This window comes from Triturus cristatus, chromosome 7, assembly GCF_964204655.1.
Source record: "Triturus cristatus chromosome 7, aTriCri1.1, whole genome shotgun sequence".
Classification (NCBI taxonomy): Eukaryota; Metazoa; Chordata; class Amphibia; order Caudata; family Salamandridae; genus Triturus; species Triturus cristatus.
The window spans coordinates 1,768,047,562-1,768,073,006 of record NC_140590.1 but is presented as its reverse complement, the minus strand read 5'-3'; the positions used below and the strand labels follow the sequence as shown (position 1 = coordinate 1,768,073,006).

The 25,445-nt window shown below is 41.9% G+C and overlaps 1 protein-coding gene across 1 annotated transcript in view; it reads right to left on the bottom strand.

Moving 5' to 3' along the window:
• The window catches only part of LOC146813028 (uncharacterized), a 120,985-nt gene that overhangs the window by 78,984 nt on the left and 16,556 nt on the right, over positions 1-25,445 (bottom strand). The window contains exons 2-3 of the mRNA XM_085614673.1: positions 20,509-20,616; positions 7,635-7,715 (exon numbers count right to left, since the gene is read on the bottom strand). Of these exons, the coding sequence (XP_085470799.1) occupies positions 7,635-7,715; positions 20,509-20,616 (189 nt within the window). The remainder of the gene's footprint in view (positions 1-7,634; positions 7,716-20,508; positions 20,617-25,445) is intronic.

The following is a 25,445-nucleotide window of genomic DNA, read 5'->3' as shown; positions in this document are numbered from 1 at the left end:
TCAGCCTCTTTTCATGAGCCCTCATCTTGCAAAAAAATCTCGGAACCTATCTCAACTCACAGGAGCTGAAAGACATTCAACTTACTCATGAAAAAGGACATCTAATGATGATTTTGAAAGCCAAGCTCTCCTCTCACCTAGCAGACTCTCTCCCGGCTTCTCTACCCAAGAGTCTCAACCAAGCCCTGACCCTCTATGGACCAAGATAATAAATAGCTCCCTAAGCAATGAGGTTATGCCCAATTGCCTCAAACTTGGGCAAGTCACCCCCTTACTAAAACAAACAGATGCTAACACTGATTACCTAAACAACTTTAGTCCTGTCTCCAAACTTCCTTTTCTGGCAAAAGTTCTTGAGAAAGGCATTCTCTCCCAACTCAACCAACACATTGACACCAACAACCCACTGAACCCACTACAATTGGGCTTTAGGAAAGGCTGTATCACAGAAACAGCTGTCCTAAATATAGAGATGAATTGCACTAATCTCTGGATATGGATAGAGGCTGCCTGCTTATCCTCCTTGACATATCAGTGGCCTTTGACACGGTTGATCACAAGCTGCTTTTAGAATACCTCCAAAAATTAATTGGAGCATATGGTTTGTTTTTTAAATGGTTACCTTCATACCTACATAAGTACTGCCCAAAAATAGAAAATAAACCTGTGATCTCCGATCCTTCCGTCATCACTAGGAGTGCCCCCCAAGGATCAGTGCTCTCACCTATACTTTTCAATATCTACATGGAACCCCTTACCACCATACTCAAACAAGCTAATGTTCAATACCAACTTTATGCCGATGACACTCAGCTCTACTTAGAAATATCCTCCATAGAGGACCTACCACGATTAAATTCCACTCTCTCAAAAGTTCACACAACCACCTGAACCTCAACCAAGACAAGACAGAAATCCTTGTCCTATCCAACAACGATTAGACGATCCAGGTCCAAAGAATGGATTGACACTATTGGCGCTTTTGATTGCAAATTGACTCTGGCTGACTACGTCATATCACTAGGAATTACCCTGGACCCTAGTCTGAGCATGAACCCACACATAAGAAATACAGTAAAGAGTGCATTCGACAGTCTAAAACTCCGACACAAAATCAAGTCCATTCTCCCTCCGAATGATCTAAAAGTCACCACACAAGCCATGGTTCTCCCAAGACTGGACTATGGAAATGCCATCCACACTGGCACCGAAAAGTCACACTTAGCTCCCTTAGGAGCCACTCTAAATGCCGCACCAAGGGTGGCTACTGGATCTAAATACCCAATCACATTTCCACTCCCTGAATAATCTTAAGTGACTCCTATTTGAAGCCCATTGTTGCTTCAAAACTGCCCGTCTCACCCACACCAGAAAACCAGTCTACCTTGTGTCCAAACTAACAATAGCCATTCTAAGAAGAACCAACACCCTACTTCTCATCCCACCCACAAAACTAAAACAAAAAGCCATAGTGCTCTCTTTCTTGGGCGATGCCCCCACAATCTGGAACTCCTTCCCAGTACATATTCAAACAAACCCACCCTTCATGAGCTTCCAAAGACAATTAAAAGATCTTCTCATTCCTCAACACCTTAACCCTTCAGGCTCTAACACCTAGCACATAAACAGAGTCTCCTACTTGAATTGTTTATTTTTAGTTTTGTTTCTCTCAAAGAAATTCTCTGATCCGACGCTCAACTAGCTCTCACTTCATATTCTATGTTTGTTAACCCTGCCTGACTATGTCTGTAAAGCGCTCTGATACCCCCGGGTTTTGCCAGCGCTATAAAAATCTTTAAAGAAATTAATACAAATTACACTTTTTGGAAGGAGTAGGGTGGCATGGGGGGCCTGACAAAATGGAACAAATGTGTTATGTTATGTTCCAGGGCCATCTTTACAGCAGCGCAACCGGTGCAGTCACACCTGACACTGACCTCTGGCGAGACACAGTCTTCAAAAATAAATTTTGGCTTTAAAAGCACTTTTTTCATTTTTTTATATTTATATATTTTTATACAGTGCAAACATGACCTGTGAGGGGTATCAGAGCGCGTTAGAGATGATCTGAAGGAAGAAACAGGAAAATAAGCTCACAAATTGAGGAAAGTTACCTCCATATGACCAAGCCGATGAGATAAAAATGTGTTAATAAGTAATATTCAATTTTTTACAGTTTTTGAATGATGCAATTGAAGGGAGTGGTGATTTCAGGTGGTACAGAATTCCATATTCTCAGGGCAAAACCGAGAAGGCTCTGATGCAAGGTTTCTTTTAATTGAATTTCTGTGGTTTTGGCAACAAGGTGCTGGTGCTCCTAGAGGATCATCATCCACATGATAATTGTAGTTTTTGTGCCAAGTACCTTGGGGTGTTGTAGTGTAATGCTTTATGGGTCATGCAGGCAATTTTAACTGTATCCTTGCCTCATATGGGAGCCAGTTTAGGAATTTTAGATCCAGAGTGATGTGTTTGTTTCCTTTTGTTCCTGTGATGAGCTTAGCAAAAGTATTAAGAGAGGCCCTTAGAGGCACCAACTTGGATCTAGGAAGGCCACATAGGATTTCAATCAATAGTCCAGCCTGGGAATAGCTAGGGCTTGAACCGCTGCCTTGAAGTTGTTAAAGGGGAGGAATGGTTACATTTCTTTAAAATGTTAATTTGGTAGTGTTCGCATTTTGTGGCGGTCCTGATGTGCTCCTGCATGTTCTTGTTATGTTATGCCATGTTATAAAAACTTATAAAGTGCAACATATACCCGGTGGTGTCTTGGCTCTAGTCAGACAGCAGAACAAGTACAGCGAAAAGCTATTGATTAAAAAGCCAGGTTTTTAGGGTTTTACTGAATTGTAGAAGGGAGGGGGCTGATCTGATGTGCGTAGAGAGGAGATTCCATTGCTTGGTCGCTCCTGCCAGGAAGCTGCTCCCTCCCCATTTTGATTTTTTATATCTAGTGGCATTTACTTTGAAGGATCCTAATGATCCTAGATTTCTGGTGGTGGTGTACCAAGAAATAGCTTTATTTAAGAAGAGTGGCCCAGAGTCATGATGAGTTTTGTAGGTTAGACACAGTGATTTGAATTGAATCCTATTTTTTATATTTAGCCAGTGAAGATCATTTATGGCAAGAGAGACAGAGTGATGCCTGGGCAGTCCAAGGAGTGATCTTGCAGCTGAATTTTGCAGGACTTGAAGTTTCTTGACATATTGGACCTGGAAACAATTGTATAGGCCATTACAGTAGTCTAATTTTGAAAGTATTAAGGTGGAGATGACTGACTTCCTGGCACTGATGGGAAGAAAATTAAAAGTTTTCCGAAGGATTCTAAGGGTAAGGTAAGAAGATGAAATGACTACATTGATTTGAGACTCTTAGTTTTGTTTGTGGGGACAGGGAGTGGTCCCAGTTCAGCTGGCCAACATACTGCTGACCAGAAATTAGGATTGTTTCCGAACAGGATTACCTCGGTCTTCTCAGAATTGAGTTTAAGAGTACATGCTCATCCAGGACCTGATTTGACCCGTACAGTTCTGGATTCGATGTCAAGTGTTATTCCCAGAGATCTTGTGGAATCTATACTGTGTGGTGAGCAGTTAAGGGCAGTTAGATACTTTGTCCATAATTCAGTCTTGGGAGAATGTTTGGGTGGGACAATTAGGTGGGATTCCATTTTGGATGAATTTAGTTTGAGGTGGTTGTAGGCTAGCCAGGTTTGAGTTTTTTGAAGAGTTGTGTTTAGGGGCCTAAAACCTTCTGGGGAAGAGATTTCCAAGTACAATTGGGTGTCATCCGCATACATGTGGCAATCAATGTTGGTAGATTTCAAAACTTCAGCTAGAGGCTTCATGAATAGGCTGAGGAGAGTCGATCAGAGAGAGGACCCCTATGAGACCCCTAATGTGACCGGTGGGACATTGGACAGGGACTATTTAACCTTGATTATTGGAGTTCTATTGTGGAGAAATGACGTGAAACAATTTAAGACAGACACTGAGAGCCCCATCCTTTGTTCCAGTAGTCTAAGAGGCTGATATGTTTAACCGTATGGAGACCAGACAATAGATCTAGGAGGAATAGAAGCCAGGATACGTTCAGATCCAGCTTTTTTAGCACACCGTCCACTATGTGCATGAGAGCTGATTCAGAGCTGTGGCCTTGGCGGAAGCCGAATTGGAAATGGTCTAGAACTTAGAATTGTTCTATGTGGTTGAATAATTTGACCTGGACACATTATTCAAGGAGCTTTGCCACAGTAGAAATGTTGGAGATTGAAGTTGTTTAGGTCTGAGCGATCTGCCATGGGTTTTTGTCAGAATAGGGGTTACCTGCCCTACTTTTAATATAGTATAGCATAGTGCCTTGAGAAAGCGAGGCATTTACTATCTTGGTCCAAAGTGGGAGTATAGCAGATTTATTATCCCTGAAGATATTCAATTGTAAGGGGTCATTGTAGTGGTTTGAGGGTTTCAAAGCTGAAAGAATGTTGTGAATGTCACTTTCTTCAAAGGTTTTAAATATGTTCCAAGAAGCGTTGGAGCGTTGTTTTTAAGGGGGTGGTCCTGGGAGACCTGGGGGCGCAGCTATACTTGCATCCAGCAGTTTTTAGGCAATAATAAAAATGTCAAGATAACTCTAGTGATTAATGTTTCTGCTGGAGAGAGATCAAGTTTTGTCTAGTGGCTGGTTTGACTCATTATAAAGTAGCACAGACGGTTAATATGCCTGCTGCAAAGAACATACACTATGCAGATCACAGAGTTGTAGTCCTCATTTTTTTGTCTAACATTTCCTGTAGACTGATTTACAGATGTATGATTCATTGCCCTGTACAACTAGTGTGTGATGTAAAGTGCTCGGCCAACCTAGATTTAATATGAGTCCCGAAATAAAATAAAATAAATGCATATTAGAGAGTGGCTGTGGAGAGGTATTGTTGGAAAGTTATAGCGAAGAAATTTGTGGAGAAGGAGGTCAAGGGGGCATAAAAATGGATTGTCGCACCAGGTGCCTCTAACTATAAACATTCACAACAAGGAGCTTTAGAGGGAACAATTATAGCCAGATCACCCTCCACTCAACAGTCATTAAGACAACAAAAATCTGGCAACATCCACTTTTTTCACAGAGAACTGGGGTTGGGGGGTGTCCACCTCAACCCAACAGCTGGTCTCAATAATTCCACAGTCTAATCCAGTCCTAATTACCCAATATCTCAATTTCACTTAAAATGTAGGTCAGATCACTCAATACATACATACCCTAAACAAATACAGGTGCATGTAACTCACAGAAAAATGTGTGTGAAGGTTAAAAAGTACCTCACGTGCGCTACACCAGAGGAGCCACTGGCAGGTTCCCACCAGCTTGCCTACCTTTATCATCATTGGTAACTTTCTCACCTGTAGAAAAGACATTGGTGCCGATTACGATCCGGTAAAAACCGGGTACGAACCGTCGGTCGGAGCGTTTTCCCCGTCCGACTCGTACCCGGTCGTAAAACTTTACAAACATGGAATTACGATTCGCACGGAAACACCATTTCCGTACGAATCGTAAAAAACACCGACCGACGAAAATATACATACGAATGTGATCCGGGAATGCTGCGACGTGACGTCGGGACGCTTTCAGGCAGCGTTTCACGACCCAGGAATTACGATTCGAACCGACAGCAGTCCGGACGGCAATATTTTCACGGCACCCAAAAAGTGCCGCAAAAGCGAAGTACGGCGCGAATCGACCAGAGTAGGTGGCCCGGTACGCACCGTACCCCCCCCAGCCCCCGTAGGTACGCGCCGACCCCCCCCCAGCCCCCGTAGGTATGCGCCGACCCCCCCCAGCCCCCGTAGGTACGCGCTGACCCCCCCCAGCCCCCGTAGGTACGCGCCGACCCCCCCCCAGCCCCCGTAGGTACGCGCCGAACCCCCCTGTATGTACAACCGTGTACATGTCGAACCCCCCCGTGTACGTTCGAGTCGTACCCCCCCTGTACGTTCGAGTCGTATCCCCCCTGTACGTTCGAGTCGAACCCCCCCGTGTACGTTCGAGTCGTACCCCCCCTGTACGTTCGAGTCGTACCCCCCCTGTACGTTCGAGTCGTACCCCCACCCGTGTACGTTCGAGTCGTACCCCCCCTGTACGTTCGAGTCGAACCCCCCCGTGTACGTTCGAGTCGTACCCCCCCTGTACGTTCGAGTCGTACCCCCCCTGTACGTTCGATTCGTACCCCCACCCGTGTACGTTCGAGTCGAACCCCCCCGTGTACGTTCGAGTCGTACCCCACCCGTGTATGTATGGTGCGTACCCCCAGGGGGTACGCACCGTACATGTTGACCTACTTTGAATTGGTCTGCAACATGCTGTGTTTTTACTGTTGAGTAAGATCACCATCCGATATAAAGAGGGTCAACACATATTTGTGAGTCTTAACTCAATCTTAATTTTGAGACACACTGTCTCTTATACATCACGGGGTCTTTTCTCAGATATATTTATCACTGTCTTCATCTCTTTATCTTTATTTTTATCTTTAACTGGACACAATTTCTTTTCTACAGGTGAGAAAGTTACCAATGATGATAAACATGGGCAAGCTGATGAGAACCTGCCAGTAGCTCATCTGGTGTAGCGCACGTGAGGTACTTTCTCACCTTCACACACATTTTTCTGTGAGTTACATACACATGTATTTGTTTAGGGTATATATGTGTTGAGTGATCTGACTTACATTTTAAGTGAAATTGAGATATTGGGTAATTAGGACTGGATTAGACTGTGGAATTATTTAGACCAGCTGTTGGGTTGAGGTGGACACCCCTCAACACCAGTCCTATGTGAAAAAAGTGGATGTTGCACCCAAAAAAGCCAGATTCTTGTTGTTTCAATGCCTCTAACTATAAAGCCTGCACCTGTTATGTTATGTTATGTGATGTTATGTTATTGACATTCATCTGCACTGTACAATCTGACATTAGTATTGAGCCCATCAATAGAAAACATATATTACTGGTATATTACCTATTATATTTATGAATGAGTTGAACTGGATGCAGTCCAGGATTGCACTGTGGCACATACTGTATGAGGAAGGCATCTGATTCAAATGTTTTGCCCTGAATTGGGTGCAGTGACAGTCAACACCTTCCAGTACCAGGGAAAAGCACATCTCTTTAGCCAGACTTTAGACATCAGCAATATGAGGCAGGAATCAAGCCCTGTAAAAAAGTAACACTGGTGCACAACGTTCTGTCTCTCTGGGGGACAGAGAGAGAAAGGGTTTTTGTCTGTGGGGTCATAAACACTCTCTTATCTCCAAGGTGATTGCCAGAAGAAAAGGCCAACCCCAAAGGAATGGAGGCTTCACTCTAAAATAAGACCAATGTCAATCTGTGGGTGCTCTTTCCCCCAGAAACAATACACAAGCTTGTTGTGATTGTTGTGAGATGTGTGTGCGCAAATGCAAATTGGACAGGGTGGGGAGTTCCTGTCACTAGCTAAGTACATTCAGAGGACCCCACTGGACAATTTGTAGGCCATATATTCCTACACTGTACAGTGGACTACGGGGTTTGTGATAGTTATTCTAAAAAAGTAAGCAACATGAAACTTTGGTAAAAGAATAATATGAATTTACCTGAGTTATTGGTGCCTTCACATTCATCTCTCTGTTTCTGGCTCATCTTCAGGACTACGTTCTCCTGGTGCAACTTGAAAACTGAAGCAAGAGGAGTTAGAAGAGAAGGAAGCCATTCGAGTGGAATGCACAGGTGAAGGATTGGGAGACAGAGGAAATGGTCAATCTTTCAAATGCTCCTGCTACAGCTCAAAGAAACTGATCATCACAACCCCTGTGATTCACATGCCTTTAGTTCCTCCTCTGCCTATTCTATAAAGCATGAAGTATTCCTGGTTCTCTGACAAAATATTGACCCACAAAAATATCGCCATACAAAAATATCAAGACCAAAATATCGATGTCAAGAATATCAGCATCTTATACTTATAATGGTAAGTATAAAATGATTGAAATAAAATATTGATGTCATTAATATCGTTGTATTAAATATCGTTTTTTAAATATATATACAATTAAATATTAAATATGAAATATAATGAATAGTAACATTAATTAAAAAAATATATTTACTATATATTTTCACATGTATAACAAATAAACTTAATTTAAAAAGTTAAGCACACATATTTAATTCATATATATGTTTACATGTATCTACTTAAAAACAATTATGACAGTAATAGGTTTAATTTATATGTATATATATATGTGTATATATATATATATATATATATATATATATATATATATATATATTCACTGAAAAAAACATAGGTTTCAGGGGCGTTATAGTTAGCTGGACTTTTAACTCGTACAAAACCATTGAAATTCCCCCGTTATAGTTAGTTCAGCTAACTATAACTCACGCGCACGCAATGCACTGCTGATGACGTCACATATTACATCACTCATGACATGGTCAGTGACATCACTCATGACATCACTGATGCCATCTCAAATGACATCACTGATGACATCATCAAGTGAATGTGTGTTTTTCTGAAAATTACATATGTTTTCTATATGTATATCTCAAGGTCGATGGAAGAATAAATGGGTATATAAGTGTCTAAATGGATGATTTTTAAAAAATAAATTTATTGTATAACTGACTGATTAAGTGTATCTTAGTGAATACATGGCTTAGTGAGTAATGTTTAAATATGTAAATATCTGTATCAGTCTCTCACTTTGTGTATAAGTGGCTGCATGGGTTGGTGAGTAGCTACATGAGTGTCTATATAGGTTAGTAGTTGGTTTTTTGAGTATCAGTATGAGTGTCTGAGTGTCTGTATGGTTCGGTGGGCGGTATTACGTAGTGCATAGGTGCATGAATGAGTGACTCACTGTTTGTATGTGTTGAAGACAGCATGTGTGCAGGACTGTATGGGTGGATGAGTGTGTGCATGGGTGTGTTAGTGAGTGAATGACTGTCTCAATAGTGTCTTTATGAGTAACTACATATGTTTTAAACTAGTATATGTGACTATTGGTGTATTTAAGTGAGTATATGTGAGAGTGAGAGATTGGAAGAGTTCCTATATGAATAAGTATGTGTTTCTATAAGTGATTGTTTAAAAGACTAAGTATGTGTAAGTTTCTGTAGAAGTAAGTGTGGTGGTGTGTGTATAACTGTATATGCAAGTAAATGGATGTTTGATTCTTTATTAGCATGAGTGACTACGTGTGTGAGTAACTCCATGGATGAGTGGCGTTGTGTAACAGGATGTACAGGTGTATGAGTACATATGATGAGTGAGTACATGTATGAGTGACTGTATAGGACTGTTGGTGAATGAGTGGATGTGTATGTGGATCTTAGAATTACTGAATAGGTTGTTGTAACTGAGATTGGTATGTCCATTGTTTTGAAAATTTTAGTTTCTATTTTTGAATGTGTGTATCAAAGGTTATATTAGGGGGAGAGGAGGTCTGCCACTCTATCACAAGGATGAAGTCATCAGTGATGTCATTTGAGATGTCATCAGTGATGTCATGAGTGATGTCACTGACCATGTCATGAGTGATGTAATATGTGACGTCATCAGCAGTGCATTGCGTGCACGCGAGTTATAGTTAGCTGAACTAACTATAACTGGGGAATTTCAATAGTTTTGTACGAGTGAAAAGTCCAGCTAACTATAACGCCCCTGAAACCTATGGTTTTTTCAGTGAATTTCTAAGGTTTATTAAATGCTAATTCCTAACTATAACGTGCCTGAAACCTATGGTTTTTTCAGTGAATATATATATATATATTCACTGAAAAAACCATAGGTTTCACACACGTTATAGTTAGGAATTATCATTTACAAAACCTTGCAAATTCACTTAAAAAACCATAGGTTTCACACATGTTATAGTTAGCTGTACATTTCACTCGTAAAAAACCAATGAAATTCCACGTTATAGTTAGATCAGGTAACTATAACTTGCGCGCCCACAATAAACTGCTGATGACGTCACATATTACATCACTCATGACATGGTCAGTGACATCACTCATGACATCAATGTTGACATCTGAAATTACACATTGTGGATTGCGGTCGCGCAAGTTATAGTTACCTGATCTAACTATAACGTGGAATTTCATTGGTTTGTTACGAGTGAAATGTACAGCTAACTATAACATGTGTGAAACCTATGGTTTTTTAAGTGAATTTGCAAGGTTTTGTAAATGATAATTCCTAACTATAACGTGTGTGAAACCTATGGTTTTTTCAGTGAATTTGTACGGTTTTTTAAATGCTAAGTTATGTATTTATTTTTTATTTTTTTTTCTGGTTTTTCACTATGCGCACACCCTGCGCGCACGGTGCGCTTTGCGCACCGAGCGCCCACGTTGCGCAGTCCATGCCGAGCGCGCCACGCCTTTTTTTACACAGTAACATTTGTTTTTTTCTCCCTTGTGGGTCCTTTAATTTATTTAATAAATGTGATTGTTACTTCTTTATTTTTTTTTTTTGCCGTGCGCGTACGGTAAGCTTACCGTACGCGCACTCCGCGATTTTTTTTTAAAATTAATAAATGTATTTTTCGTACTTTTGGGTCCTTCTTGGACCCCCTGACAAACACTAGGGGGTCTGCAACTCTCTTCGTTGCCCCCTTTTCACGTTCCCCACCTTTGTTTCTCAGTGCGAGAGACAGAAAATGGCGGCCGACACTTCCTGATTTCGACCGATTCGAATGTTTACAGTCATGTAACCACCAATCAGAATTGAGCTCGCGCACGGCACCGTACGCGTACGGTAAGCTTACGGTAAGCGCACGGAGCGCGCTTACAGATATATATATTGATTTAAATGCTATTTTCTCAGGACCTACTGAACAGATTTACACCAGACCTACAAAAGGCACATCCTTGACCTGAGGACTACCTCTCTGCCAAATTTCAAGTAATTCTGTTCAGCCGTTCGGGCTGTAGCTCGGACTAAAGGTCCTATGGGAAAATGCATGGGGAAAACGTGTTTTGGGACCCCCCTTTTTTCTCAGCCCCTGCTTGACGAATCCCCCCGAGACTTTCAGGGTAGGAGCGGAGCGTAGCGCCCCATTAGTTTTGAAAATTTCGCGAGGATTCGTCGACCGGTGCCAAAGTTATTCCAAATAGAATGTTGCGGATTTCTTATGGAAACACGGTCCTAACTATAACTATCTACTGGCGACCGCCAGTAGATAATATATATATATCAAGAAAAAGAATCGCCATGCATGGAGATGCCAGCACAGGTGATAACAGTACCTCCGTTTAATGAGAGCAGCAGATACGTTACATTAGATCCCACCATCAGTTACGCCAAACATGTTTCGGGCATCTCGCCCTTGTTCACTGGCCGCAACACAAAGTCCCGACACCTGTGTGGACTAAAAGTATCTCGCCCCGCCCAAATGGGACTTCTCCGTGCCCGATGGCATTCTGGGGTATGTAGTCCTACTAAAACCTGATTAGGTGCTGTACATGGCTTCGTGCTAAAAAATATATCCCAAGTGGGTCCCAAGGTGAGGAAACGTAGCAGTGTCTGCCATAAAATACACTCCACATATATATATATATATATATATATATATATATATATATATATATATATATATATATATATATATATATATATATATATATATATATATATATATATATATATAAATATATTTTTTTTTTACCTACTGCCAGCCGCCAGTAGGTAGTTATAGTTAGGACCTATTATCCATAGAAAATTCGTAACATTCTTTTCACAATAACTTTGACGCCAGATGACGAATCTTCATGAAATTTTAAGAACTGGTGGGGCGCTCCGGTCAGCTCCTATCCTGAACGTTTGGGGGTGATTCGTCAAGCAGGGGCCGAGAAAAAAGGGGTGGCCCCAAAACGTGTTTACTCCATGTTATTTCCCATAGGAAATTTTGGAACAGGCTACAGCCCGAACTGCTGAACGGAATTACACCGAATTTTGCAAAAAGGTAGCCCTTGGTTCAGAAAGAGAAATTTTTTTAAATGGTGTAAATCCGTTCAGTAGTTCCTGAGAAAATCAGAAAATAGAGGTAAAAAATAAATTTTCCATAGGAAAGTTTAGACACAGTTATAGCAAAAACTGCTGAATGGAATTACACCAAATCCGTTCAGTAGTTTTTGAGAAATTTAAGAAATACAGATAGTGATATCTATGGCTAAGGAGGATCCGCGCAACCTGCTGATCACAAGCTTCATGCTAATTGGCTGTCAACACTCCAAACCAGGAAGTGTTGGCAGCCATCTTGTGCCTCGGTTGAGATGTCATCAGTGATGTCATCAGTGATGTCACTGACCATGTCATGAGTGATGTAATATGTGACGTCTTCAGCAGTGCATTGCGAGGGCGTGAGTTATAGTTAGCTGAACTAACTATAACGGGGGAATTTCTATGGTTTAGTACGAGTGAAATGTCCATCTAACTATAACTTTCCCTAACACCTATGGTTTTTTCAGTGAATATATAAATATATATATTCTATCAACAAGGTGCGGTTAAGTTGGCTTGAAATGAACCTGGCAGTATTTTTTTTATGTTTATGGTAAAATAGAGAATGTAAAGTGATTACAAAATGGCACTCACAAGGTGACAAAGGCTGTTGTACAGCCAAAACGTGTCCTGTCCGGGGTGTCTTTAAAAAACAAACCGTTCAAATTAAATAAAAAAATGAAACAACTTAAAATTCTTTACATTTAGTAAAAATTATTCTACACATTAAAAACATTAATAATTAAAATATAATTTTAAATAAACAAAAACATATTATTAGAAATTATAATAATGTAAAATAAATCATTAACTATCAAATGTAATACTTATACTATTTCCACTACAATTTATACAAAACTACGCAAACTATTATAGTAAATATATAACCAAATTTACTACGCCCACTTCATGTGATGCCAACATATTTAAACTGGGTAAAATTTACAAGTCTCCCTCCAACAAATGCAACAGTAGTAAAAGTGTGGGATTGCAGATAGGTAATATTTACTATACCCATTCCAGCCAGTACAACAGTAGGGTACCTGTTGGAGTGTGGAGGGCTAGAATTTACTATTCCCACTTCAATCAGTACAACAGGAGGGAAAGCTTTGGATTGTGGAGGTTTAAAATGTGCTATTCGCCCTTCAGTCAATACAATAGTCATGAAAGTGATGGATTGCGGAGGGGTAAAATTGACTATTCCCACTCCACTCTGTTCAACGGTAGGGAAAGTGTTGGATTGCAGAGTGCTAACATGTACTATTCCCTCTACAGTCAGTACAACAGTAGGAAAAGTGTTGGATAGCGGAGGGGTTACATTTACTATTCCCACTCCAGTCAGTACAACAATAGCAAAAGTGTTGGATAGCGGAGAGGTTACATTTACTATTCCCACTCCAATCAGTACAACAGTAGGGAAAGTGTTGGATAGCGGGGAGATAACATTTTCTATTCCCACTCCAGTCACTACAACAATAGTGAAAGTGTTGGATCACGGAGAGGTAAAATTTACTTTTTCCACTACAGACAGTACAACAGTAAAGAAAGTGTTGGAATTCTGAGAAGTAAAATTTACTATTCCCACTCCAGTCAGTACAACAATAGGGAAAGTGTTGGATAGCATAGGGATGACATTTACTATTCCCAATCCAGTCAGTACAACATTTAAAACAAATATTGTGAACAAAATAAAATTATTTCAAAAACAAACTAAATAAAAAAATATTAATATATGTTGAAAAAAAATGATAATTTTAACATTATAAGGAAAGTGTTGGATAGCGGAGTGGAAAAAATTACTATTCCCACTCCAATAAGTGCAACAGTAGGGAAAGTGTGGGATAGTGGAGGGGGAAAATGTACTATTCCCACGCCAGTCAGTACAACAGAAGGGATAGTATTGGATAGCGGAGGGGTAAAATGTACTATTACCACTCCAGTCAGTACAACAGTATGAAAGTGTTGGACTTCGGAGGGGTAAAATTTACTATTCCCACTCCAATCAGTACAACAGTAGGGAAAGTATTGGATAGCAGAGAGGTAACATTTACTACTCCCACTCCAGTCAGTATAACAGTAAAGAAAGTGTTGGATTGTGGAGGGGTAAAATTAACTATTCCCACTCCAGTCAGTACAACATTAAAATAAAATATCTGGAACAAAATAAAATTATTTCAAACACAAACTAAATAAAAACATATTAATATATGTTGAAAAGAAATAATAATAATTGTAATATTATAAGGAAAGTGTTGGATAGCGGAGTGGTAAAATGTACTATTCCCACTCCAAGAAGTGCAACAGTAGGCAAAGTGTTGGATAGTGGAGGTGTAAAATGTACTATTCCCACACCAGTCAGTACAACAATAGGAAAAGTGTTGGATTGCGGGGAGATAAATGTTACTATTTCCACTCCAGCCAGTACAACAGTAAGGAACTTGGACTTCGGAGGGGTTAAATTTACTATTCCAACTCCAAACAGTACAACAGTAGGGAAAGTGTTAGATAGCAGAGAGATAAAATGTACTATTCCCACTCCAGTCAGTGCAACAATAGCGAAAGTGTTGGCTAGCGGAGAGGTAACATTTACTATTCGTACTCCAGTCAGTACAACAGTAAGGAAAGTATTGGCTAGCGGAGAGATAATATTTACTATTCCCACTCCAGTCAGTACAACAGTAAGGAAAGTGTTGGACTTCGGAGGGCTAAAATGTACTGTTACCACTCCAATCAGTACAACAGTAGGGAAAGTGTTGATAAGCAGAGAGATCAAATGTACTATTCCAACTCCAGTCAGTGCAACAATAGCGAAAGTGTTGGATAGCAGAGAGGTAACATTTACTATTCGTACTCCAGTCAGTACAACAGTAAGGAAAGTATTGGCTAGCGGAGAGATAATATTTACTATTCCCACTCCAGTCAGTACAACAGTAAGGAAAGTGTTGGACTTCGGAGGGCTAAAATGTACTATTACCACTCCAATCAGTACAACAGTAGGGAAAGTGTTGAACAGCAGGGAGATAAAATGTACTATTCCCACTCCAGTCAGTACAGCAATAGGGAAAGTGTTGGATAGTGTAGAGGTAACATTTACTATTCCTACTCCAGTCAGTACAACAGTAAGGAAAGTTTTGGAATTCATAGAGGTAAAATTTACTATTCCCACACCAGTCAGTTCAACAATAGGAAAAGTGTTGGATTGCGGAGAGGTAAAATTTACTATTTCCACTCCTGTCAGAACAACAGTAAGGAAAGTGTTGGACTTCGGAGGGGTTAGATTTACTATTCCCACTTCAATCAGTACATCAGTAGGGAAAGTGTTGGATAGCAGGGCGATAAAATGTACTATTCCCACTCCAGCCAGTGCAACAATAGTGAAAGTGTTGGATAGCAGAGAGGTAACATTTACTATTCGTACTCCAGTCAGTACAACAGTAAGGAATGTGTTGGATAGCGGAGTGGATAAAATTACTATTCTCACTCCAGCAAGTGCAACAGAAGAGATAGTATTCGATGACAGAGGGGTAAAATTTACTATTCCCACTCCAGTCCGTACAACAGTAAGGAAAGTGTTGGAATGCACGTAAAATGTAACTTCAAAAAACACTATTTGCACTACTAATATAAATATGTATCTATAAACTATCTTTAATTAAATACTAATTATTAATTAATTATAAATAATTTACTTCCCAAAAGAAACACCCACAATACAAAAAACACACTCATAAAATTAAACAGAAAATTCTTTGTACAGTTGTAATTCATTTTACAAAATTATGAAATTAATAATTAATAATAATAATATTTTTGATTACTAATTACTTTAAATTAATTACTTCACACCCCATACCCCTAAAAACCCCACATCTAAAAAATAATGCAATTGCAAATTTAACATAATTAATTATCAATTCAACAAATCTTATTAATTAAAAATTAAAGATCAAATCATTAAAAATACTTCCCACCCTTTACCGCTTTAAGGCCCACAACCCGCACCTAAAATGAAACTTTAAAAAAAGTTACACAATTAAAATAATTAATTGTCAATTAAATAATTAATAGTATTTAACAACTAATTATTAATTAATTAAAATGGATTTACTCTCCACCCATTACCCCTATAAACCGCACATCCCCCCTAAAACTATTTTAAATAAACAATTAACATAATTCATTATCAAATAATTAATTAATATTAATTAACAACTAATTATAAATTAATTAAAAATAAATTACTCCCCACCCTTTACCCCATAACCCTTACAACCCACACATAAAATTTACATTAAAAAAATGAATTGCACAATTAACATAATTGAATATAAAATAAATACATAATATTAAATAAAAAATACTCATTAATTTATTATGATTAAATTACTTCCCACCCTATAAACTCACAACCCGCTACAGAACTAAAAAACACAAAATTTAATTAAGTTAAATTTAATAGCTACTAAAAATGTAACAAATATTATGAAAAACAAACAATAATTATACAAATAAAGTTCATAATATACTTTTAAAATATATACTAAAATACATAACAATTGAAAAACAATATTTTTTCAAATTATATTAATGACTTAAATCTTTAAAAAATCAATATTACTTACCATAAATTCGATATTCTTCCTGACGAAGTTTCCATATCACGATATTCTGATATGGCGAATGCTTTTACTCAATATTTTGTCTGAATATAATTTTTACAATATTAGAACATGTAGGCTAGTCACAGTTCGACTGAACCGCAGACCCAGTCCCCTCCGTCAACCAGCGCCTTCAGACCCTCACGGGTTGTGGAGTCGTGCTATATGAAAATATTGCTTGATTGTTTGGATAATATTCGTGCATTAGTTTTAGTAACCCTAAAACTAAAGAGTAAAAGTGGGAGAGGGACAGGGCATGTCCTTTAGAAGGGGTGAAGTTGGGTACCTGGAGTGAGACTGATTTTCTTTATAGACATTGCTGGTCTCACTGGACCCCAGATTATGGTCAGGTGTATCACTGCATTGACCGCGGAAAATTAGGTAACCAGATGGCTCCATGCCACCAAGGTCTTAGTACTCCAATCCTGAGGTTAATTTTAACAACAGAATGAACTCTGGGAGTTGTAGTTCTGATGTACTTCTGTTGAGTCAAACTACACATCTGAAAACAAATGTTTGTTAAACAAAGCCTAGCACTCGATCATTGCACCCTCGATGACATCAGAGTCTTCTACTAACATTCTAGCAGCCCAAAATGCCTTTCGCTGCCAGGCTCAGGGAGTAGTTCTCCATCACTTAATGCAGTGTTACCACGGCAAGAGTAAGTAGACATCTGTCCAGGGGTTACCTTAATGAGTTGAGAACCACTGGTGAAATCTAGCATACTGTCACATGTACCTTTTTGGTGCTATTGAAAAAAGTCAAATCGAAAGGGCATAAGATGCAGTGGTTCTTCTGTCCCTACCACAGCGCCTTGTTAAGACTAGTTCAGGAAGCACCGCTGTTCTGTAGTTGACAACCCAGCTTTTTCAATATGATTTGCCAGCAGAGGGAGCAGTAAAGTATAGGCTCACCTGTCGTGGCACTGAAGTGCAATCCTTTTTAGGCAGAAGCTCACATGTGATCAAGCAAAATAACCTCATAAGCAGCACAAGAGAGCTCATGACCGAAGCGAGATCATCCCTTGCACTCTGCTGTATGCTGTGGTGGGAGGGTTCAAGATGTGAATGACAGCTGAACAGACCAATAGGTGAGATGGCTAACCCAAAGGCTCTTTATTTATGTATATATGGGTGCATTATTGTTTTCAGGTCTGTCATTTTTGATTGTACTAAAAGTACATATATATAATATACTTTTTTATAGGGCCTTTCAGAAAGTCTTCTAAATCAATTTGTCTCCCTCACAATACAGCATATAGTGTGGGGAGAAGGGCCAGCCCATTTCAGCCATTATTTAACTTCACTGTGAGTGATGGAATTCTGCTCCTTCACAAATAGATCATCAGTACACCAAGTGGTTTCCTTAAGTGCCATGCACGGCTTCAGAAAAGGCAGCTTTTTTAGGCCAAAAATATTTTTTGATTTAGCCAGAGTTGTTTTTTATATTGGTGAGGAAAGTATCACCAAGAAAGACAGAAGCTGGACCCAGGAATGCTTTTCTCCACACAGACAGGCCTCTAGGGAGGCTGTGGAAGTCAGGAAGCAGTCTGTAAGAGATTATTGTTTGGTTCAGATGACAGCCGGGATCACCCATTACTTCTCATTTCTGCAGAACGTGTACGAACGCAACTTACTGACTCGTTTTAGGTTAGGAACGATACGCTGGATGTTTGGTTTCCCCTTAGGGTTGTATATGCCCATGCGATGAGCAACCAAACCAGACCTTTTTGCACTTTGTTTTCTTTGAAATTTTTATCTCCCTTGTACCAGATAATTTCTATTGCCTCTGCAGCGCTGGCACAAATTTACCAGAGCTGCTTTGCTGTTTCTACACCAACTAAATGGCCAAGATACCTGTTATTTAATTGGCCATTTTTTGAAGGTCATTTTACATGTGAGAAAGGCAATGTTATTCTAAACAATGATCACTCAATTCTCCTTGTTCCGTACGTCCTGGCTTTTGTGATTGTATTGTATTATATAATTTCACATTTTAAGAACAGGTCTTTTGTAAGGCTTTGTGCCTGATATGTATTCTATTTTTATTGATGCATTTTAACATTGTTAAATATTTTATTGCTTTTATATTAATCATGTGTGTTTTAAATCATGTACGTCTTTTATGATCATCTGGGAAATGATTGAATGAAGATTTGATATTGGTGAGGGACTGGCACCTTCCACAAAAAGAAAGTTTTACAAAAACCATAACAATTAAAGTGCTGACAAAACAAAGAGCTGTCAAGCAATACCAGAGTTAGTGGCTTAGACAAGGCTTGTTTTAGGATGGGTCTTTGAGACAGTTTTAGCTTTCTCAGCAGGTTATTGGTTCTCCAAACAATCCATGCATAATATACATACAAGGGTTTTTGGTCAGCACTCTTCATCCATTGGTCTCTTAAACTGTCATTCACATGTTGCTTCTACCCACAGCAGCATGGAGCAGTGGGTGAGGTCAACTTCGCTCACTGGATCCATTCTCTTTGAGTGACTGCAAAAGCAGGTGCATCTTATTCAAATTCTGCTCAAAACAGTGCCTTTCTCTTCAGTGATAAACCCGGTTCTTAGTGTGCTTTTTCATTTGGGTTATTTTTATATTATCTTTAAATAGTGGTTGTTTGTTTTGCCAGCACTTTGGCTGACTACTTTGATGGTAATTTATTTTCAGTCTCTTTTCAAAGTTATAAAGTGTTTAGGTGACATTGTAACACATTGGAGCTGCCTGTGGTTTGAGTGCTTGGTTAGTTGGTGATGTATTCTTGTCTCCTTCCCAAATAAAAATATTAATAGAATGCATCGCGGAATTGAAAGGCTTATATTAAAAAAATTGTAAAAGCCACATCAGGTACTATTTTTTAATTAAAAATCTTTAATGCAACAATATAGTGACCATGTTTAGGAGGCCAAGTTTCAGTGTTTTCTTTTTGTTCCACATTCTTGCAAATAAAAACAAAATAACCATCCCACCAGCCCACCAAGGCTAAACATGGTGCCTTGCTTACCTATAATATGAGGCTGGCACAACAGTAAAAGCTGTCTCTAGAGTTGTGCCACATTTCATAACTGCAGCCCTGGAGACTGGATTGGGTAAATTAGTGGATAGATGTATGCTACTCTCCATATACTCTCTCTGGAAGGCTGTTATTTAATGTTACACAGATCCATGCACATTAACGGTTGGTGCAGGCTAGAGGCGTAACACAGGCCCCTGCAGGCTCTACAGAGCAGGCGGGCCCCACCATTCAATAGGCCCTCATTCCGCCTAGGGCTTATAAATTTCTCGGAGCCACACCACACCTGCGGGGGCATCATTTTGCATCACGCCACTGGATGTCAATAGACATTGACTGTAAAGGTGATGGCAAGAAACAGTTGTAGGGATGTTTATCTGGAAAAATGTGGACTGAGGTACTAAAGCAATGTAGATCAACATCGAATGTTATAGGGGATTGTGTGTGTACAGGTGTGTGTTTATGTGTGTGTGCACATAAACGTGTTTTTGCGTGCACATAAACATATGCATGTGTGCATATGGATGTGTGTGCATGCATGTGTGTGTGTTTGTGTTTTTGGGGTCTCTGGGATGGGTGATAATGCATTGGTGGTGACTCAGAGAAGGTTGTGAACCTGATTTTACAATACCCTCACCTTCTGCTCCTGATAAATGAAATTAAATTTGATAAACTTGAGGATATTTCTGCTAATATTTGTTTATTCAGCAACAAACATCTCCTTGATTTCTACACAACATATTTCTGTGAAGTTATTCACTTACTCCAAAGGCCAGATCCCACAAGAGCCAGGACTAGTAGGACCGTCAGGACCATCAGCGAGACGATTATCCACGGGGCAGGTCTGTGGAAACTGGGACCTTGTGGGTCAGCTGCAAATTCAAAGAGGAAATATTCATTAAGGATCCCAGAGCTGCACAGTTTCAACCATTGTGGTTACATGCTCAGACAACAAAGATTTGGAGAGCTTCAGCTATAGTCAGAGAAGATGGATCACTCATCGGTTTGTCACACTTGTATTACCTCTCACCCAGATCTTCCCCAGACAAGGAAGTCTGAGTTCTGCACTATCAAATGTATCTTAGAATTGGCCTTCACTCATGTATTTCATAAGTCTGAAGAAACTATACTCTGAGCAAATGCTTTTCATAAAAAACAACCTCTTTGCTCAATGCTTTGTCATTTCAAGAGCTGCCTATGATAATCCATCTGCTGCAGGATCTATGTCTTGTTTATTCCATTGATCCGCGTTCTAATCTAAGCGTAAGGGCACATTTATACTTTTGAATACATAGAGAAATACATACATATTTTCTGTCAGTATGTACCAAATGGCACATCTAGACTCCACATTTCTTGCCCAGTTTTGAGACCAGAAACCTTACTTAGACCTTAGTTCTGCATTGGATGGAAATGCCAACTCAGGCACAAAGTGGCTTAAACAACCACATCAGCATTGCAAGCTGTGTTCCAATATCACACTGATCTGACATTTTTTCACTCCACAGATCACCAAGTAATACAGCTACATGCCCAGGGAACTAGCTCCAGAGCTCTGCAGCCTAAAATAGAGGAAGGCCTGAGGTACTACAGCCTGGCACCTCATTCTAATCTGTGAAATTTGAAAGAAGGAGGGGAAATTGCACCAGGAAAAACCATACCACGTGGTATCGGTTTTTGCCAAGGTGATATTACTGCACAATTCAGAATTGCAGCTTAAGTGAACAGCTTTACCTGTGAAATCACAGAGAAAATGAAACATTTATAGGTGGTGTTTTGCACACTTTTGATAATGAGCATTTTGACAGTAGACCTTTTGTACTTTAATATGCCTAATCTGTGCATCTGTGTGTTCTGATTGTTACCTGAGTGGATACCAGCCTTGTGTTCACATAGTAGAAACCACAAAGGAGTTCAATAAAGCAACTATCTAGATTCGCAATGGTCTTCAATGGATAAAGGGACAAAAAGTAAGAAAATCACCTGACATTCTCAGCTTTTCATCTGCTAGGGTTGGCAGCTTGAAGAGCTGGTTTACTTGTTTTGGGCAGATATTCAATAATGCGCTTCTGTTGTCTGGATGGTCCTACACTGTGGTGTTGGCATTCCCAACATTGGCACAGTAAAGGGTGTTTTAATCAGAACATACCCACGGAACATAAAGTGATAGTATGCTCCGCAATGATGTAATTAAATAATAATATGCGCTGGGGCAGTAAAAGTAGGAAACAGTGACGATGTCTGAGTTTTTATTTAGTCCAGCGGCCTTACACTGTGAAATAACAGAATTGTTGCGAGGCAGGTGGCATAGTGTTCACCCACACTGCCTCGCCAATGTGCGGTGGTGCTTCTTCCCTATGCCCCAACCCTGGACACCTCAACTGGTTTTCAGTCTCCTCTTCGGAGCCGACCCGCGTATGGTGCTTGACCCCGCTCAGGTGGGTGGTGGCAGGCGGCCATGTGCAGGCCTCTGCAGACCTGGCAGTCCTATTGTTCTGCCTGTGGAATGGCCTGTGACAGAAGACAACATGGATGACTCACCAAGTGCACACTTCAGGACCACCCCTGCTTGCAGCTGGCACCATGAAGGCAAGAATGCCCAGCTCAGAACAGTTTCAGGTGGAAGAATACCTCAGTAGCTGTTGCATAGCCCTCTTGGTGACCTGGGAACCCACCAGCCTTTCTAAAAAACAACAGACTTCGAACACTTGGGGCCACACCTACCACACAGACCCTTAACCCCACCAGGTAGGTCGCTCCCCCTCCGCACAGCACCGCCTGTGTGTCCCTGCCCCAGCTGCCGCTGCTGCTGAGAAAGTTCGAGGCCCTCCACCACCCGCAGGCTACCACCTGCGCTTCATCTCTGGGGGCCAGTGGTAGGCCGTAGGTTTGTTCATCTTCCACTCTATTGTTTTATTGTGTTGCCTGTATTTCATTGTTGTGTCTGTGACTGCTGTTGTTCTGTCTTACCCCGCTTCCTGTTCGTGGTCCGTGCCCGTTTTATTCCCTCTGTTCCCCTCACTGTCCCCGTGTCTCAGCCCAGTTTTTCCTTCTGTACCCCTCGCTGCCCCCATGTCTCTGCCCGGTTTTTCCTTCTGTACCCCTCGCTGCCCCCGTGTCTCTGCCCGGTTTTTCCTTCTGTACCCCTCGCTGCCCCCGTGCCTCTCCGCCCGTTTTTGCCTTCAGTTTCTCAGCTGCCCCTGTTTTTCTGTGCCCTTTTTGCCTTCTGTACCACTGTTTTTTTCCCTGTATTTCTGTGCCCTCTTGCCTTCTGTGACACTCGTTTTACCTCGATTTTGTGCCCTTTTTGCCTTCTGTGCCACTCGTTTTCCCTCATTTTTTGTGCCCTTTTGCCTTCTGTTCCCTTCATCGTCCCTCACCGCCACCACCGCTGCATCCCCTGCGGCACCACCCCCCTGACTGCTCACTGCCCATACGCTGCCCCCGCCTCCCAGCTGCTCCTCCCTCCCACCTCCTTATATATGCCGAAGGCGCGCCTAAGGCAAGCCCGTCTGCGCCTGGACTGCACCCAGCGGCAGAACCCCTGGCCCCCACACCTGGCACGATGACCACCGCCACTACGACACCAGCACTCTGCATGCTCTCAACTCCGGACAGACCCACACCTGCTTCAATGCCACCCGAAACGCACACACGGTCCCTAAATCCACCCTCAGAGGCACCCTCGTCTACCGACCCCCCAGACCCCATCCCCAGTTCAGCGACTCCATCGCCGACTTCATCAGCACGCACGCCCTGACCTTCACCGACTACATCCTCCTTGGAGACCTGAACTTTCACCTTGAGAACAACAACGACAACAACTCCACAACCCTGATCGATAACCTCGCCAACCTCGGACTGAAGCAACTCGTCACAACGCCCACCCACTCCGCCCGCCCACACCCTCGACCATATCTTCTCCTCAAGCCCGTACGTCTCCGTCAGCCACACCACCGAACTCCTCTGGACCGACCACCGCTGCATCCACTTCACCTTCCAGAAACCCACCACACACCACGGCACCCAACAGAACCCCCACTGCTGCTGGAGCAAAATCACTGAAGACCAACTACATGCAAACCTCGCTCTCAGCCCACCCACCGAACCCTCTAACACCAACGACGCTGCCCACAGCCTCAGACACTGGATCGAGGACTGCGCCAACACCCTCGCCCGCTGAAGAAACCCCCGCACAGAGACACCAGCAAGAGGGCCAGCTGGTTCACCCCAGAGCTCCTTGCCTCCAAGCAAGCCTGCCGGAAACTAGAGAAGGAATGGCACAGTGAACAAACTCCGGACAGCCACGCAGCACACAAGGACGCCATCCGCAACCACCACCACCTCATCAGGGCGTCCAAGAGAACCTCCTTCAAAGACCGCCTCGACAACAACGCACACAATAGCAAGGAGCTCTTCAACATCGTAAAGGAACTCTCCAACCCCAGCTCTAAAACCAACGACATCCCGCCGTCGCAAGACCTGTGCAACTCTCACACCACCTTCTTCCACCTCAAGATAGCAGACATCCACAACAGATTCAACACCCAGACAGCCCCAACAGACAGCAACACAACAGACCCTCCGCACACCATCGACCACGACCCCCTGCTAGCCTGGGCCAGCGTGAGCGTCGATGACACCAACATAAACATAATCTCCTATGCCAACGACACTCAACTGATCCTCTCCCTCACCAAGGACCCCATCACCGCCAAAGCCAACCTCCACGAAGGAATGAAGGCCGTCGCTAACAGGATGAAGATCAGCCGTCTGAAGCTGAACTCGGACAAGACAGAGGTCCTCATCCTCGGCTCCAACCCTTCAGCCTGGGACGACTCCTGGTGGCTGACGGCACTGGGGGCAGCCCCGATACCAACCGACCATGCACGCAACCTGGGAATCATCCTCGACTCAACGCTCTCAATGACCAAGCAAGTCAACGCCGTCTCCGCCTCCTGCTTCAACACCCTCCGCATGCTCCGCAAGATCTACAGATGGATCCTGACAGATACAAGAAAGACAGTCACCCAGGCCCTCGTCAGCAGCAGACTCGACTACGGAAACACCCTCTACGCGGGAGCCCAGACCAAGCTCATCAAACGACTACAACACATCCAAAACGCCTCTGGACGACTGATCCTCGGCGCACCACGACACGGCCACATCACCCCCCACTTGAGAAACCTGCACTGGCTCCCCGTCAACAAGAGGATATCCTTCAAGCTCCTCATCCACGCACACAAAGCACTCTACAAGACCGGCCCAGCCTTCCTCAACAGACGGGTCTCCTTCTACATCCCCAACCGCCAGCTACGCTCCGCCGACCTCTCACTCGCATCTGAAGAACAACCACCAGCGGGAGATCCTTCTCCCACCTCGCCGCCAAGACATGGAACACCCTCCCACTGAGCCTACGACAGACCCTAAACCTGCTGACCTTCAGGAGGATACTCAAGACCTGACTGTTCGATCAGTAGCGGTCCCCCCCCCCAGCGCCTTGAGACCCTGGCGGGTATGTAGTGCGCTTTACAAATGATTGATTGGTTGATTGATTGATTGAATGAACCATGCTGCTGGTGTGGTGCCTGCCTGGGGAGGGTGATTGCCATATCCGACTGAGAAAGACCGCAGTGTTGTCGGGATAAGGCCTGCACTCACGTCCATGGCTCACAGAGGATAGGTTTATCCACTGTTGCTA